This window comes from Desmodus rotundus, chromosome 3, assembly GCF_022682495.2.
Source record: "Desmodus rotundus isolate HL8 chromosome 3, HLdesRot8A.1, whole genome shotgun sequence".
NCBI lineage: Eukaryota > Metazoa > Chordata > Mammalia > Chiroptera > Phyllostomidae > Desmodus > Desmodus rotundus.
In genome coordinates, this window is record NC_071389.1 from 169610297 (window position 1) to 169623994 (window position 13698).

General features: G+C 36.5%; 1 protein-coding gene across 21 annotated transcripts in view; it reads left to right on the forward strand.

The window, feature by feature from the left end:
• SOX5 (SRY-box transcription factor 5) overlaps nt 1-13698 on the forward strand; it is a 908025-nt gene that overhangs the window by 881772 nt on the left and 12555 nt on the right. For all 21 annotated transcript variants that reach the window (XM_053921733.1, XM_024575365.3, XM_053921734.1 and 18 more), the window contains 2 exons: nt 10368-10476; nt 13169-13342. In XM_053921733.1, the coding sequence (XP_053777708.1) occupies nt 10368-10476; nt 13169-13342 (283 nt within the window). The remainder of the gene's footprint in view (nt 1-10367; nt 10477-13168; nt 13343-13698) is intronic.

Sequence of the window (13698 nt, forward strand, 5' to 3'; positions counted from 1 at the left end):
CATTAGAGAAGTCAAATTAGAACTAGATATTTCAGTGGTTAGAGAGAGACTTCATGAAGGAAAAATGTATGTTAGATAAACCCTTCAAGAGGAAATGAGATATTGCAACAGTTGTGGCCAAGCAGGAGCTTTTACTAAGGGGGGTAGGGGGGATGTTAAAAAATCCCTAACTTTTAAGGCCACTGGCTAGAATTTGCCTAGGAACAAATTAAAATAACAAAATGATTGATATTTTATCTTTATAAAAGTGAGTATATATTATTTTTTAATTCCTACATATAAGTATGTATTTGGTGACTTTAACTAAAAGATATACAAAATCTGGTGTTGAATACTTGCCTTTTATTGTTGGAGTCTTTCTACATTGCAAATTTATATAAATGGATGGGGAACTGCTTTCTAGGCAACTGATTATTTAAAAATCTAGGCCAGCTTCTTACATGCAAGTTGGCATTTCATTCTTTCTTAGGTTTCCTTTTCTTTTGTTTTTCATTCATAAAACCTTCTTAATTCTGAGGGTCTTAGCTAGGGAACACTTCTTATGGGACAGGAAGGGAGAGGAAAACCCCTTAGTGAATATTATCAGCACAGAGCAGCCCGTTTTGAAAGACCATGACAAAAAGGCAAATAGGTATTATGTCATCACCCATCCATCATTCTATATGTCAGCCTTTCAATAATTCCAATCGACATTCTCGACAGGCTGGTGCAAGTTAAAGGGGCTGTTTGTTTCCAGAAATTGAGTATAGGCTGTCTATAGTCTTTTGTTCCAGATGGGTTTTTTTTTCTGTGTCTTTTCATTTCTTTCTTTTCTTTCTGGGCGTATTTAATTGAAATACATGCCGAGATTGCAGACTGCAAAGATCAGAGCTGTTTTCGTCCAGCAGTGGTAACTATGCATTAAACATTTTGATTTGTTTGAGCTTGAAGTTTAGTCCTTTTTTTGCCATTTGCTTCATGGAGTTTGTGTATATTTACAGCCTCTGCATTTAATGGCCACATGCCTTATTTTCACAGATGGCCAGTGGAAGACTTTTTCTTTCTCTTAGTATAGCCCGCTTTCAGTTTTGCTACATTTGTCACAGTGCCACTACTTGCAGCTAGCAAGTGCCCACGCTTGGTGGGGAGCAATTATGGTGTGAGTTTTTAAGGAGCTTTTTAAAGGGTTTTTTTTTTCAGTAAACTTTTTATGGTTTAATTTTCAAGCCTAGAAAAGCTATGCGTGTTTTCAAACAGAGAGTCTTGTGTTCTTTACATCATTCTGGTAGAGGGTTGTGCAGGATGGCTTAGTAAAATGGGTCACACAGGCCACACCAGAGGGGGCTTTCAGAGAGACACCCACTGGCCGCTCTGGTGGCTGAGATTCTCTCTTCACTCAAAGATCTGAGGCTGTGCTTACAATAGTATTCTTTCTTTTTAATTTTTTATTGAATTTATTGGGGTGACATTGCTTAATAAAATTATAGAGGTTTCAGGTGGACAGTTCTATAACACATCATCTGTACATTGTACTGTGTGTTCCGCACCCCAAGTCAAGTCTCCTTCCATCACTGCTCATCCCTCTTTGCCTGCCTCTACCTCCCCCTCCCTTTTGCCTCTGGTGATCACTGTACAAGGCCAATTTGAAAACACTATGTAGAGAACAATCTAGATAACCTACATATTTTTAAAAGTACATTTTCACAGTAGATAGATATAAGACTAGAAGAATAATAAACATAATTATACAGAAATGATAGGGTTATAAATTTGCATATATGACCCCACATTTCCAATTTTTCTAAATTTTCCGTATGTAAAATAAGAATCGCTTTTGCTGTTGGACTGTAATTATTATTTTTTTAAATGTGGTTTCTTAAAAATGGCCCTTCCTTCCCTTCTCTTCTCCCTTGCTCCCTTCCTCATCCTGAAGATCAAATGAGGAACACTTGCTTATGAGTCCTAGGAGCAATAAGAGCTACTGACATTTATTTTGTGCCCTACCATTTTCAGAGTGCTTTCACATTAAATTTCAATCCTATATGCACTGTAATATAAGCAGAACAGTATACTTATCTTTGCTTTATTTTTTTAATAATATATTTTATTGATTATGCTATCAGTTGTCCCATTTCCCCCCCTCTATTCCCCTCTGCCCTGCACACATCCCCACACATTCCTCCCCTTTAGTTCATGTCCATGGGTCATACAGATAAGTTCTTTGGCTTCTACATTTCCTATACTATTCTTAACCTCCCCCTGTCTATTTGCTACCTACCATTTATGCTACTTTGCTTTAAATTTTTTAAAAATACCCCGAGATTTGCGAAGATGACAGGAACTCAAGTGGTAGATTGGTTTGTAAACCAAGGTCGTCTGGCTAGAACTTCAGTATCTTTTCTAATGGACCAATGGACATGCTGGAGAAGTTCACCCCAGTCACTCAGGGCCTGTGCTCCGGGGTTGCTCACATGCATTAGTTAGTATGTTCTTTCTGAGTCTTTACAACAAAAATCTCATTTGAGCAATGACCATCTCCACAGTTTGTATATCTTTTTTCCAATTCTTTTTTTTTCCTGTTTCTGCTCCCTTTCTAGGTCTTCCTTTCTTCACCATGCACTAGCCCCTTCACCAGAGAATGAACTAGAAAACCAAAAAGAATATGTTCAATCTTATTTTGCATTTCGTAGCTGATCTTATAAAATGTAGAATTTTAGCATTCATTAAGTGAGATTTAAGTGAGATTCTAAACTACATTTTTCTCTCCCTTCCTCTAAACCGCTGTGGATAATTGAGAAGTGAACTGTAACCCTGATGTGCCTGCTTCTCTTTGTCAGACCAGCATTTCTGAACCAAACTGCAATTCTTTAAAATAGTCCAATTATATTTATTTAACTGAGGTAACTACTGACTACTGAGGCTGCATTTGTTAAGAATGCTGACTGTTTCATAGTTTTTATTTCACGAAAAGGAAAAATAAAAGAGAATGATTCTATACATAACTCAGTAACTGAGTTACCCATTGTTTATAGAACAATTATGATCAGACAACATCCAGTTTCACTTCCGTCTGTGTAGCCCTCCCACTTACTGGACATCCTGTGTATGCAGTGAATTCTGTCATTTGTCTCTGTTAGCCTCCTGTGCTTTTTTCCCATTAACTCTTCTGATTTGACTCAGTGTGCATAGTATCTATATCTACCCTGGCCTGAAATTATATCAAAGTCATTTTTAGACTGTCGTTGAGTGCTGACCACATATACAGACATTTGAAACCTTGAGTCTTACTGTTTTCCTCTCCTGCCTCCTCTTCCACATGTACCCACCATAAGCACCATCACAACAAATAAATACGGGTCAATGTTTTACCATGACAATATTCTTGTCTACCTTCTTTATGAGTGATTTGTTTTCTGCAGATTCCTTGAGTGGCTTTTCTCTGCATCATACAGCCCGCCCCCATGACAACTTCTCCCTGATGGCACTGGTTTTCCTGTTGAAGGACTAAATTATAATGCTGAATTGAGCACATATAACTGTGTCTTTTACAAAGTACCTGAATCTGTAAATCTGATTATTATTGGACAATCTCTTCATAAAATATATTTCAATAACCACATTTTTTGTTTTTAATAACTTGAATTATCTTTCTTTTTTAAAAAAAAATTTATTTATTTTTAGAGATAGAGGAAAGGAGGGAGAAAGAAAAAGAAAGAAACGTCAATGTGTGGTTGCTTTGTGTGCACCCGCTACTGGGGACCTGGCCTGCAACCCAGGCATATGCCCTGACTAAGAATCAAACAGGCAACCCTTAGGTTCACAGGCTTGCACTCAATCCACTGAGCCACACCAGCCAAGGCTGAATTATCTTTCTTGAATTTAAGAAAATGATTATATTATTCTCAATTAAAAATGGAGTGCCTTTAAGTTTTGAAACTTAAACAACTTTTGAGGAAATTATCATTTATGGATAGAGAAACTATGTCAAGGAGGACATAGGGTTGCAGGTTAGGTTTATATAAGGATCTTTAATCCAACGTGCCACTTGACCGTGGTTGGATTAGCTCTTCGATATCTCTAATACGCCAATACTTGAAAACCTCTGGGGAGCCGCAGTTTCTCACATCCCAAGGCGGTCCTTTCCAATGGATAGACAGCTCTGACCGTCGGAGAACTCTTCCGTCAGCGCTTTGCCGTCCTTCACCAGGCAACTTACAGCCGTCGGTCAGGGTGCTGTTTCTTGACTACATATGGCCAACTTCTATCTATTTTTCACAAATAACAGGTCTTTATTGTTTTTAAATATGGAGGGTCTTAAGTATTTAAAGATAGCTATTGTTGATCTCCTTTTTCCACTCCATTCAACTCTCTTTTTCGGGGTCCTATGCAGTTTCTCCATTATGGCAACAGGATATTGGTAGGAATCTATCCCAATGCTGAGTTTGAGTCCAAAACACTGTGGCCATTGACCTTTCCTGGCCTTCATTCCAGTTCCTATTGGAAAAAAAAATGAGGTTATTATACCATTGTTTTTCTTAAATCCTCACTAGCTTCTTGTTATTACCATATCCTCTACTAAGTGCTCTTGACTAATCCTCATAACAATAGGCTCTATCTTTCTGGAACATACATTAAGTGACACTGGTCCTCACATTTCTCTCTTCATTCGTGAATCAGAATTAATTGTTTGTCCTCAGTTTTCTAATATTTCTTCCACTTTAAAATCAATTCTTTAAAAGTCATAAATAAGGATTCAATTTTATCCACATCATTTTACTATCTTGGAAAGTTATTCATGTGGAAAAAGGCTTGAATTTACAAAAACTGTGTGTTTCCTTCAAAACCATTCCATTTACCTTCAACTTCATAATATTTCTTAGGAAAACTTGATCTGCAATACATTTTGGTTACAGCTGGTTGCCCAGTGAAGTTACAATCCTAAGAAATTTACTTAGAATTACACTTCCAGAAATATTTCTTGAAGCTGGCTACCAAATTTCATAAAAGGAAATTGATGGTGGAATCATAGTGTGACTCCTAGTTCATGCTTTCTTCATCAGGAGAATCTAGTGGAATTTAGAAGGGGAAAAAAATCAGAATTGGAGAAGGCTGATTTTGTAGATGATCAGACCAGAGGACACTTAAGGACCTTTCCAACTACTTAGTGAATCTACCCCTGTGATACTCTGATGGAGAAAATGAATGGAAAAATATTCCTAAGGAATACAAGATTTCAGAGTACCAAAGTGTCTGATAGTATCTTAATGGATAGATTAATATTTGACCAGAGTAAAATTAGTGAGTGATTTCTTCAACTTACATTATTGTTGATATAGGAGGGAAGTGTGTGTGTGAGAGAGAGCAAGTGTGTGTATGTATTTGTGTGTAATTTATATGCAATTTACAAGAAAGCCTTTTCTTCCATTTGTGCTGTTAGATTAGGTGGGTGGATTATTATTTTTTAGGAAATGGTGATCTTAATAAGCAAGGGTAAAACTGAGAGGTTGGGGGGTAGACACATGCATTGTCTCTTTGTATTTTCCTTACACTGAGGAGAAATTTTCCAACTAATAAATTGTTATGACATTATAAATAATCTTTCATCTTCTTTGGTGGTCTGTGAGATTCACATAAATGCAGGGTTAAAAACCTTTTTCCTGTCTTTGTTCTTCCCATGTCATTAGTATAGAAGGAGACCATAAAAAAAGTGTAGCCAGAAGGAGTTTAACTATTACTGAGTCAACATTTGACAGTCACACTCTGTTCTGTCATTTCATGCATGTGCTTTTTATGAGTTTTATAGCTTTGTGAGCTTTATTTCAGGGATGTCCATTAGGATAGCTGATCCATAACCCATCTCTCCCTTTGTGTATGCGTGTCTGGTGGGGAGCAAAGCTCATCACTTAGACGAATTCCAATTTCAAGGGGTAATAGAGGGACCATCTACTGATGAACAGTTTAATTCAGGCTTAGGTATAAGGAAATATCTACCTCTTCTGAAGTACAGTTTGGGGGGGAGGGGCTTGTGTGTGTGTTGACTGTTCTATTAAATATCAACAAAGGATGTACATTTCAGGCTTTACAAACTGTGACTTTTTAGATGTTTTCTGTATTAGTTGAAGTAATTGGAATAGGAGAAATTTTCAATTTAAATATCTGGTAAACTTATATGATGGAGCTATAAACCATAATGCATGAGCATCAAGTGGAAAAAAAACATTAAATATATTATTGTAGCTGGTGGACAAGAGGAAAAAATAACCCTCAATAATTTTTAGGGTTCATACCAGCACTCTCCTCTTTAACACGTTAGTCCACTACTTGGCCCCATTGAATAGAAGATCTTAACCATGTCACAGTACTTACTGCCCATCAAACTAACTATTCCTATAATTCTTATATGTTAGAAAGAATCTTATTCTTTTAAATTACACTCTGACTTTTTTACCTAATATTAAAAGTGTATCTTGATTTTTTTAAACTAATGAGAATATATCATATATTTAAACCCAATTTTACAAATTATGAATCTGGGACACAAGGAAGATAACTAATTTGTCTAAAGTAGTACAGCTAATATATAAGGTAGTTGGATTAAGACATGATGTTCCTGATCCCCAAATCCATTATTTTCTACATTGTTTATGTCTGTATTTACAAATATGTTGTCTTCCCATTAATCCCTGTGGCCTCTCGCCCTTCAGAGAGTTCTTGACTTAGAAAATACAGATTTTTTACTGACCACTCTAATCAACTCATTGACCTCATTTCTTTAGATGTTTTGTGGCTCTCCTTGTTGATTCCCGCCATAGCCTGGCCTCATGTCCAAATGTACACATGCTGTTTCCAGTTTTTCAAGTCATTGGATAAGCCACAAAACCCAAGACCAGCTGTCAAATCCCCTAAGTGAATATTAACACAGTAATAATAGTTCTTTGAATGTTGACTTTTAGAGTTATGCATTTGACCCCAAGAAACTACATAGTCTAACACTTTCCTTTCTTCTCTAGATGAGATGCCATTCATTTGGATCTTTGTACAAGAAAACAAAGAATCATAAGATTTTTCAAGTAAAACCAGACTTTACCTAATGTTTCCCCCCTTAGTAAACCCACGTAGTTGTATAAAATTTGATTGGCCAGATAAGAATCATCTTCCCAAAAGAAATCTAGTAGTTACCTGATTAATAGTTTTTATTCAAGAAAGAAAGCATATAGGTCAAGACTATTTAATTTTGACTACTTTGTAGTAATAAATCTGTTTGCATCCTCTGCTCTGAAATTACTCAGAGCAATACAGAATTTTGGCAAGTATTTCTTTAAATGTGTTTGTTTTTCTTTGATTTTTGTTTTATATCTAATAGGAAAAAAGGCAGCAAAAGACTAAATGAATCTTGTCAGTTTCAGTTCAGTGCTTGGATTGCATTAAGAGGGCAGGAAAGTGACTAAATTTGTGCTCTAGAACACTGATCTTAAAGTGGAGGCAGGAAGTACTCTTTTTTTGTATAAATTATTGATTAATGTGGTTTTTATTGGAACCCGTTGGAACTAAGGGTATAAATTTGGTAAAAATTGTCACCTCTGCCTGTCAACATTTTTTTCTGTTTCCCCAAACTCAATCTCTTTGGTGTTTCCCATGTTCAACATTTTCCTATTTATCCCCTTCCTGCCCTCATTTTGTTTTAATTGCCTATATTTACAAAGAATTAATTTGACAGTAAGAGCATTCTCAGTAATATTTGCACATTTGAATAAAGGCTTTTGGAAAGGGAGATATTTAACTCAAGGAACAGAATATCAAATGGCTGAGTTTTAGACTGATAGTACATAGGTAGACTCTTGGGAGGGGAACAGCCTGAAATGTGTGGGACTGGAAGGAAATAAGGATATTCCCAATGTGCTAGCATTTGTGCTTTATAACGTTTGGCTAATGCTTTCTTCTCCTGCATGCCTAAACAGATTGAATTTAAACCTTAAGAACTATTGTTAAATCAGTCTCTTTCTATTGGTGGTTCACCAATCTAGACTTCTATCCATGCGGAGATTTATATCTACCTTTATACAAAGACTCAAATAAAAATTTTTACCACAGGATCAATTTTTATATGGAATTACATAACAACGATTTAAAATATAAGCACTATATTTTTATAACCTATATGTATTACCATGTAACCATTTTCTTATTTCCTCCATACCTCTATTCTTTGATTGTCTCCTGACTTTATTGTCAGTGAGGGCTTCTAAAGTGTGGCAGTGTTACCATTTTGATTTACATGTGTTTTAATTAAAGGCACGCTATTCTCCAATTCCTCCAATTTTCCCTGTTCACATGTCTAAGAATTACCTTAAGTAACTACGCAAAATGTCACAAAAGAGGTACATTCTACCATGTTAACTTCCACTATCTCCCACTGACATCCTCTTATTGTAAATTCCACTTTGGGGTAACTAATTGAGTCATTTTTTATAGTATGTGCTTTAGAGGTAGATGATTAGAGGTCACTATTATAAAACCTAGCTAAGGCTTTCCTACTCATTCATTGCTCATTTTGCCTCTTGGTAAGATGGTGCGAGATCTTTACAGCTGAACTCAAAATCTTAGAAGTCACTTAACATTTCACTCTTTTTCTACTCTGATCACCTTCATTTTTCTTTCTTTTCTTGAAAGTCTTTGCTTCCGAATGGAAAACTCTCTAGAATATATGTGGCATAATTTTCCTATACACTGCTAAATCAAAACCTGAGGGGTGATTATGCCCAGTGTATTTCCCAAAGACAGAACAGCCGTCTTCATTGACCTGGCGACTCTCATATCATGTTGATGGAATGTGGTTTTTTTATGTAACTGTCTTCTACTTCAACAGTTACATTTACTATAAAGAGAGTCTGTCGAGCTGGTATCCTTAGTGCTCCTGAGCTCAGCTAAATATATACAGCAGACTCTCAGCAGAAAAAAATCCAGAACATATAAAGCAGTTGAAAATACCAACTTTACACACAAAACAAATTGGGACAGGCTCTATATTTTTAAATTGATAATTTATTTTAATGTTCATACTAGATAATCCTAAAGTAGATAAAACTATTTTATTCCCAGTTTCCCTACAGTATTTTATAGTGATTTACAATTTACAAATATTTTTAATAAGTCACATACAAAATTTGACATACAGAGAATAGGAGATCCCAGGCTATTAAAGTAAGAGAATTTTTTATCTAGTAAGTGCAACTGTCATACTGTCAGAGACTGTGCAGAGGAAAGCATGCTCTGTATTCATTTCAGTGCCCTTTTGGCTATTGGTGGAAACACTACTTAGGCTCTTCACTTGTAATACAATTATCTTAAATAGTTATTTCCTGTGAACATTTTATTGTGTCAATAGCTGTTGCACAGTGTATGTGGTTAACTTGTTCTGTGTTCTTCAGAAAACGAGGTGACTAGTTATGAAGAAATGTGAGCAAGTTTTATAAAGTCCAATAGATGGTTTTCTTATAACTATTTTAGAACCACATTGTCCTCAGAGCAATGATGGAGCGTGCTAGAGAAAGTTGTAAACCTTTCATTGCATGCTTTTTCTGTTCTTAAACTCATCCAGTTAATTTTGAAGTGGTTTAATATCTCCTGTAGTTTGTATTAAGCATTATATTTTCCTTGAAAATAATTTAGTTTGCAATGTCAATGTTCTCCATGAATTCAAGTCATGCACTGCATGCTTTTAAATGACTTGGTTTCTTTGCAGATCTAATTTGGGTATATTTGTATTTCAAATAATTCGCCAACTCAATATTTTGGCTTAGCAATCCAAACCAAATTGTGGTCCAAGTAGCAGGCACTCACATTGAATGTACAGAGCCTTGACAAGCAATTAACAATGAATATTTCAATGTCTTCATTACCCTTTCATGAGGAATGCAGATGGCATTTAAGGAGACGGCAACCAGGGGGCAGTAGTCTTGAATTATGTTCCTATCAGTTGGTCACCTAACTATTGGAAGACTTTCTCTGGGCCCCATGCCACTTCTATACTTCTCCTGTCTTTCTAAAAATAAAGTAGGCATTCCAAATGTTACAAAACAGGTTTATTTTGGGAAATTTCTATGTACACTTTGTGATTTGGGAAGGTTATCTCCAAGGATCCCAGCATATATCTTTTTGGCACACCAAATCCAAATGCTGAGATTGTAAAGGGGATTCTAACAATGCGTGTCTTCCAAAATCCTGTTGATCGCTTGCTTTAATTACATAAGGTGCTGAATGTGCAAAGGTGAATAAATCAACATCCCATCCCTTCTCAAAGCTGATGTATTATCTATGGCCCAAGAAGAAAAATGTCTTGGAATTATTACAATTTCCAGATTGAGCTCTCATTATAAATTTTTTTTCAGGAAAAAACAACACTGGAGAGTCTGACTCAGCAACTGGCAGTTAAACAGAATGAAGAAGGAAAATTTAGCCATGCCATGATGGATTTCAATATGAGTGGAGATTCTGATGGTTTGTAAAAATTCTTCATATGTATTCCAGTAGTGGACAGAAGTATCTATTTAGTGCCAGTTGCAACTACTAAAAAGTATACAAGACAGTGACCTCATACCTGATCATTACAAGAGGAGCTCATGTGTGCGGAGCAGGCCCCATGAACCAAGCCCTCGGCCGAGCTCTTTGTGTCAGTCGTCTCATTCATCCTGAGCATGGCCTGTGAGAGAAGCAGTCATACGGATAAAGAGATTGGTCCTCAAATTTTGAATCATTTTTCCCAAGGTTACAGGGCTGTCAGTGCCAGAGGCAGGTCTTGGATTCAAATGGAATGATTCCAAAGCAAATATTCTCAATCACCATCTACCCTGTCTCTAGCTTCTCTATCCCTTACACCTGAAACAAACTTTTCAGCAATTTGTATCTATAGGCTCATTTTCCAGTTTTCATTTGTCAAACCAGGCAGGACACATGACTCAGAGGATGTGTTTAGGATGGTTTCTTGCATTTTGAAACTTTTCCCTCTTATACTGTGTACCATACAGTGAGGTAGGTATCCTGCCTACCCCTCCCTGTAACCCAACTGGAACTCCAGCTACCAGTGTTGCCTTCCTCACATGCCTCGACACTTCATTGTCTGCATCTCTGAACTTCTCACATCCACAGTGATAACTATGTAAAATGATACTATAATTTTAATAGCACCAACAAAGAGGGGAAAAGAAAAAAGTATTGTTACACAAAGCCCCAGCTGGAAGTGTCCCTCCAGTATCAGGTGACATACCTGTATTGTGAGAGTGCTGTTTTCCAATTGTTACTATTCCAGAGGGAGTTGCCTGCCTATGGAAAGGCCTGTGCCAGGACAAACCGTTCCTCAGGACAGAGGAGTGCCTTTGAATCTCCCAAAATACACAATGCCAATTTGTGCCCTGGGCCAATTCTTTTAAGTCCAATTCTGCACTGTCCAAGGGACTAGCCAAACTTGAGCGTTTAACCAGATAATTCTGTCAAAACTGAATTTTATTCTACTGGATAGCCAAGAAAAGGCTGTGTTTTTCTGGCCTGTTATATCCAAACGTTTCCTTCTATTTTCTACTTTGCTTGGATAAGATAGAACTGGCCTAAGTACATACAAAGAGCTTGTTTAGCTTTGATGAAGCCACATAACATTCATTTTATCGCTTATGTTGCTGTAAGGTGTAAGAACAAGAAAAGGCAGATGTGCAAATGATCATTTGCTAGTTACAAACCCATTTTAGAAAGATGTTACCATATATTAGCACTCATTTTTGTCAGTAAAAAAAAACAATTACTGGTATAACACACCTCATAAATTTTAAGTTGTATTAGCATGATAAAATATATGCATGGTGATCAGCATTAAAACATCAAAATTTTGTTATGTTGTTTGTTAAATTCAGTCATGCTTTTATGCAAAATATTTGCCAATCTTCATGAGACCAAAGAGCATATAATGGGTGAAAAATAATGAGAAACTCCACCAACATATATGCGGTGTGTTTTTTTGGTCTGCTTTTGTAGAGGTCTTCAAATGTGGGCAATTGTGGTTGATTCTTATCCCTTCAAATTAAGAAAAGAAAGAAAGAAGACTGAAGGAGAAAAAAACAATGCTTTTTAAAATTAATAATACATGCTCTAAGACTTCCAAATTATTTTTAAAATATTATGCTATCAATATCCTCTCTTCCACCTTTTATAATGATGACCCTGGAAAACTTAGTGTCAAAATTTCATGTGTTGCCCCCACTCTCCCCCCTGCCCCAGACCTAAGTACTGTAGAAGCATTTTGATCTGCTGTGGCTATTCTACAAAGTCACATTAAACCTAGGGCGGTGACTGCAGCTCCATGAGGTTCCACTGTGACTCTTGGTTGTGTTTTATTATCATGAGTCTCGTTGATTGGAATGTAACTTTCAGTGGGTCTCTGGATAACTTAGACATTAGGAGCAAAGTTAAGGGAAATGGGTATATTATTTTTATCTTAAATGTGGCTGTTGACTTTTTAAGAAACCAGAGTAATGCAACTATTTATTTGCCTGTTTTCCTATTTTAAGTATATCTTGGGGAGCAGACTATCATTCTGCATCAGCATATTTGCTGCACTTATTATTAGCACATAATTTCAAAGAAAAGCCAGACACATTACAGGTGATATTATACTTTAACCTCCAAATTTAAGCTAGCAACATTTCAATTTTGTAACCTCCAAGAGAGGAAAAGGGCGGGAATACTTTATGTTCCAATAGTCCGTAGGTAGCAGAGACACCCACCTACCTGTACACATCCATTCTGTAGAATGTATTAGTGTTTCACAGTTTGGTGAGCTTCTCCCCTATTTAATATATCTACAGAGCCTCCCTGTCGTGATCTAATCCAACTCTTCTCTTTCCAGTTTGCATCAAAGATCCCGTATTCAAGTTTCTTTGGTGCTCTTAAAAGTAAAGGGTGAAATAATCCACCATTGTAAGAAAGGGAAATGCAGTATAAATGGATTAAAAATACAACATTTGCCACCACAAGTCTTATCACAAACGCTTCATAAACAAGCATCTGTCTTAAGAACTGGAAGTACCATTATCACATGTACTGTTTATTTTCAGATATTTTAATAGACTAAAAGACAGTAATGAAAGGAGTAGAAATGCCAAAAGTTTTAACACTAATGTGAAACAACGTTCCCTGGTTTTAGGAAGTGCTGGAGTCTCAGAATCAAGAATTTATAGGGAATCCAGGGGGCGTGGTAGCAATGAACCCCACATAAAGCGTCCAATGAATGCCTTCATGGTGTGGGCTAAAGATGAACGAAGAAAAATCCTTCAAGCCTTTCCTGACATGCACAACTCCAACATCAGCAAGATACTGGGTAAGAAAAGTATTACAGGTTAAGTGATGGACGGATTAAATGTACAGTGCTGTTTTCTACACTTGTTGAAAGATCCTAGGTTTGGAGGCCAGCCAGCTCGTGTTATCTGCATATGTAAAAGTAAGTACCATCGTCGGAGCCTTTTCTTCTGATGGTGAAACAGTCCGTGTTCATTGAGAAATGTGCCCAGTTACCACAGCTAATTTATTTAGTTCTGTGTCTCTATACTAATTGTTGTAATACAATACAATATTAGTGACTATATTCCCTATGCTGTACTTTACATCCCTGTGACTATTTTGTAACTACTATTTTGCACTTCTAACCCCTTCACCTTTTTCACCCAGTCCCCCAAA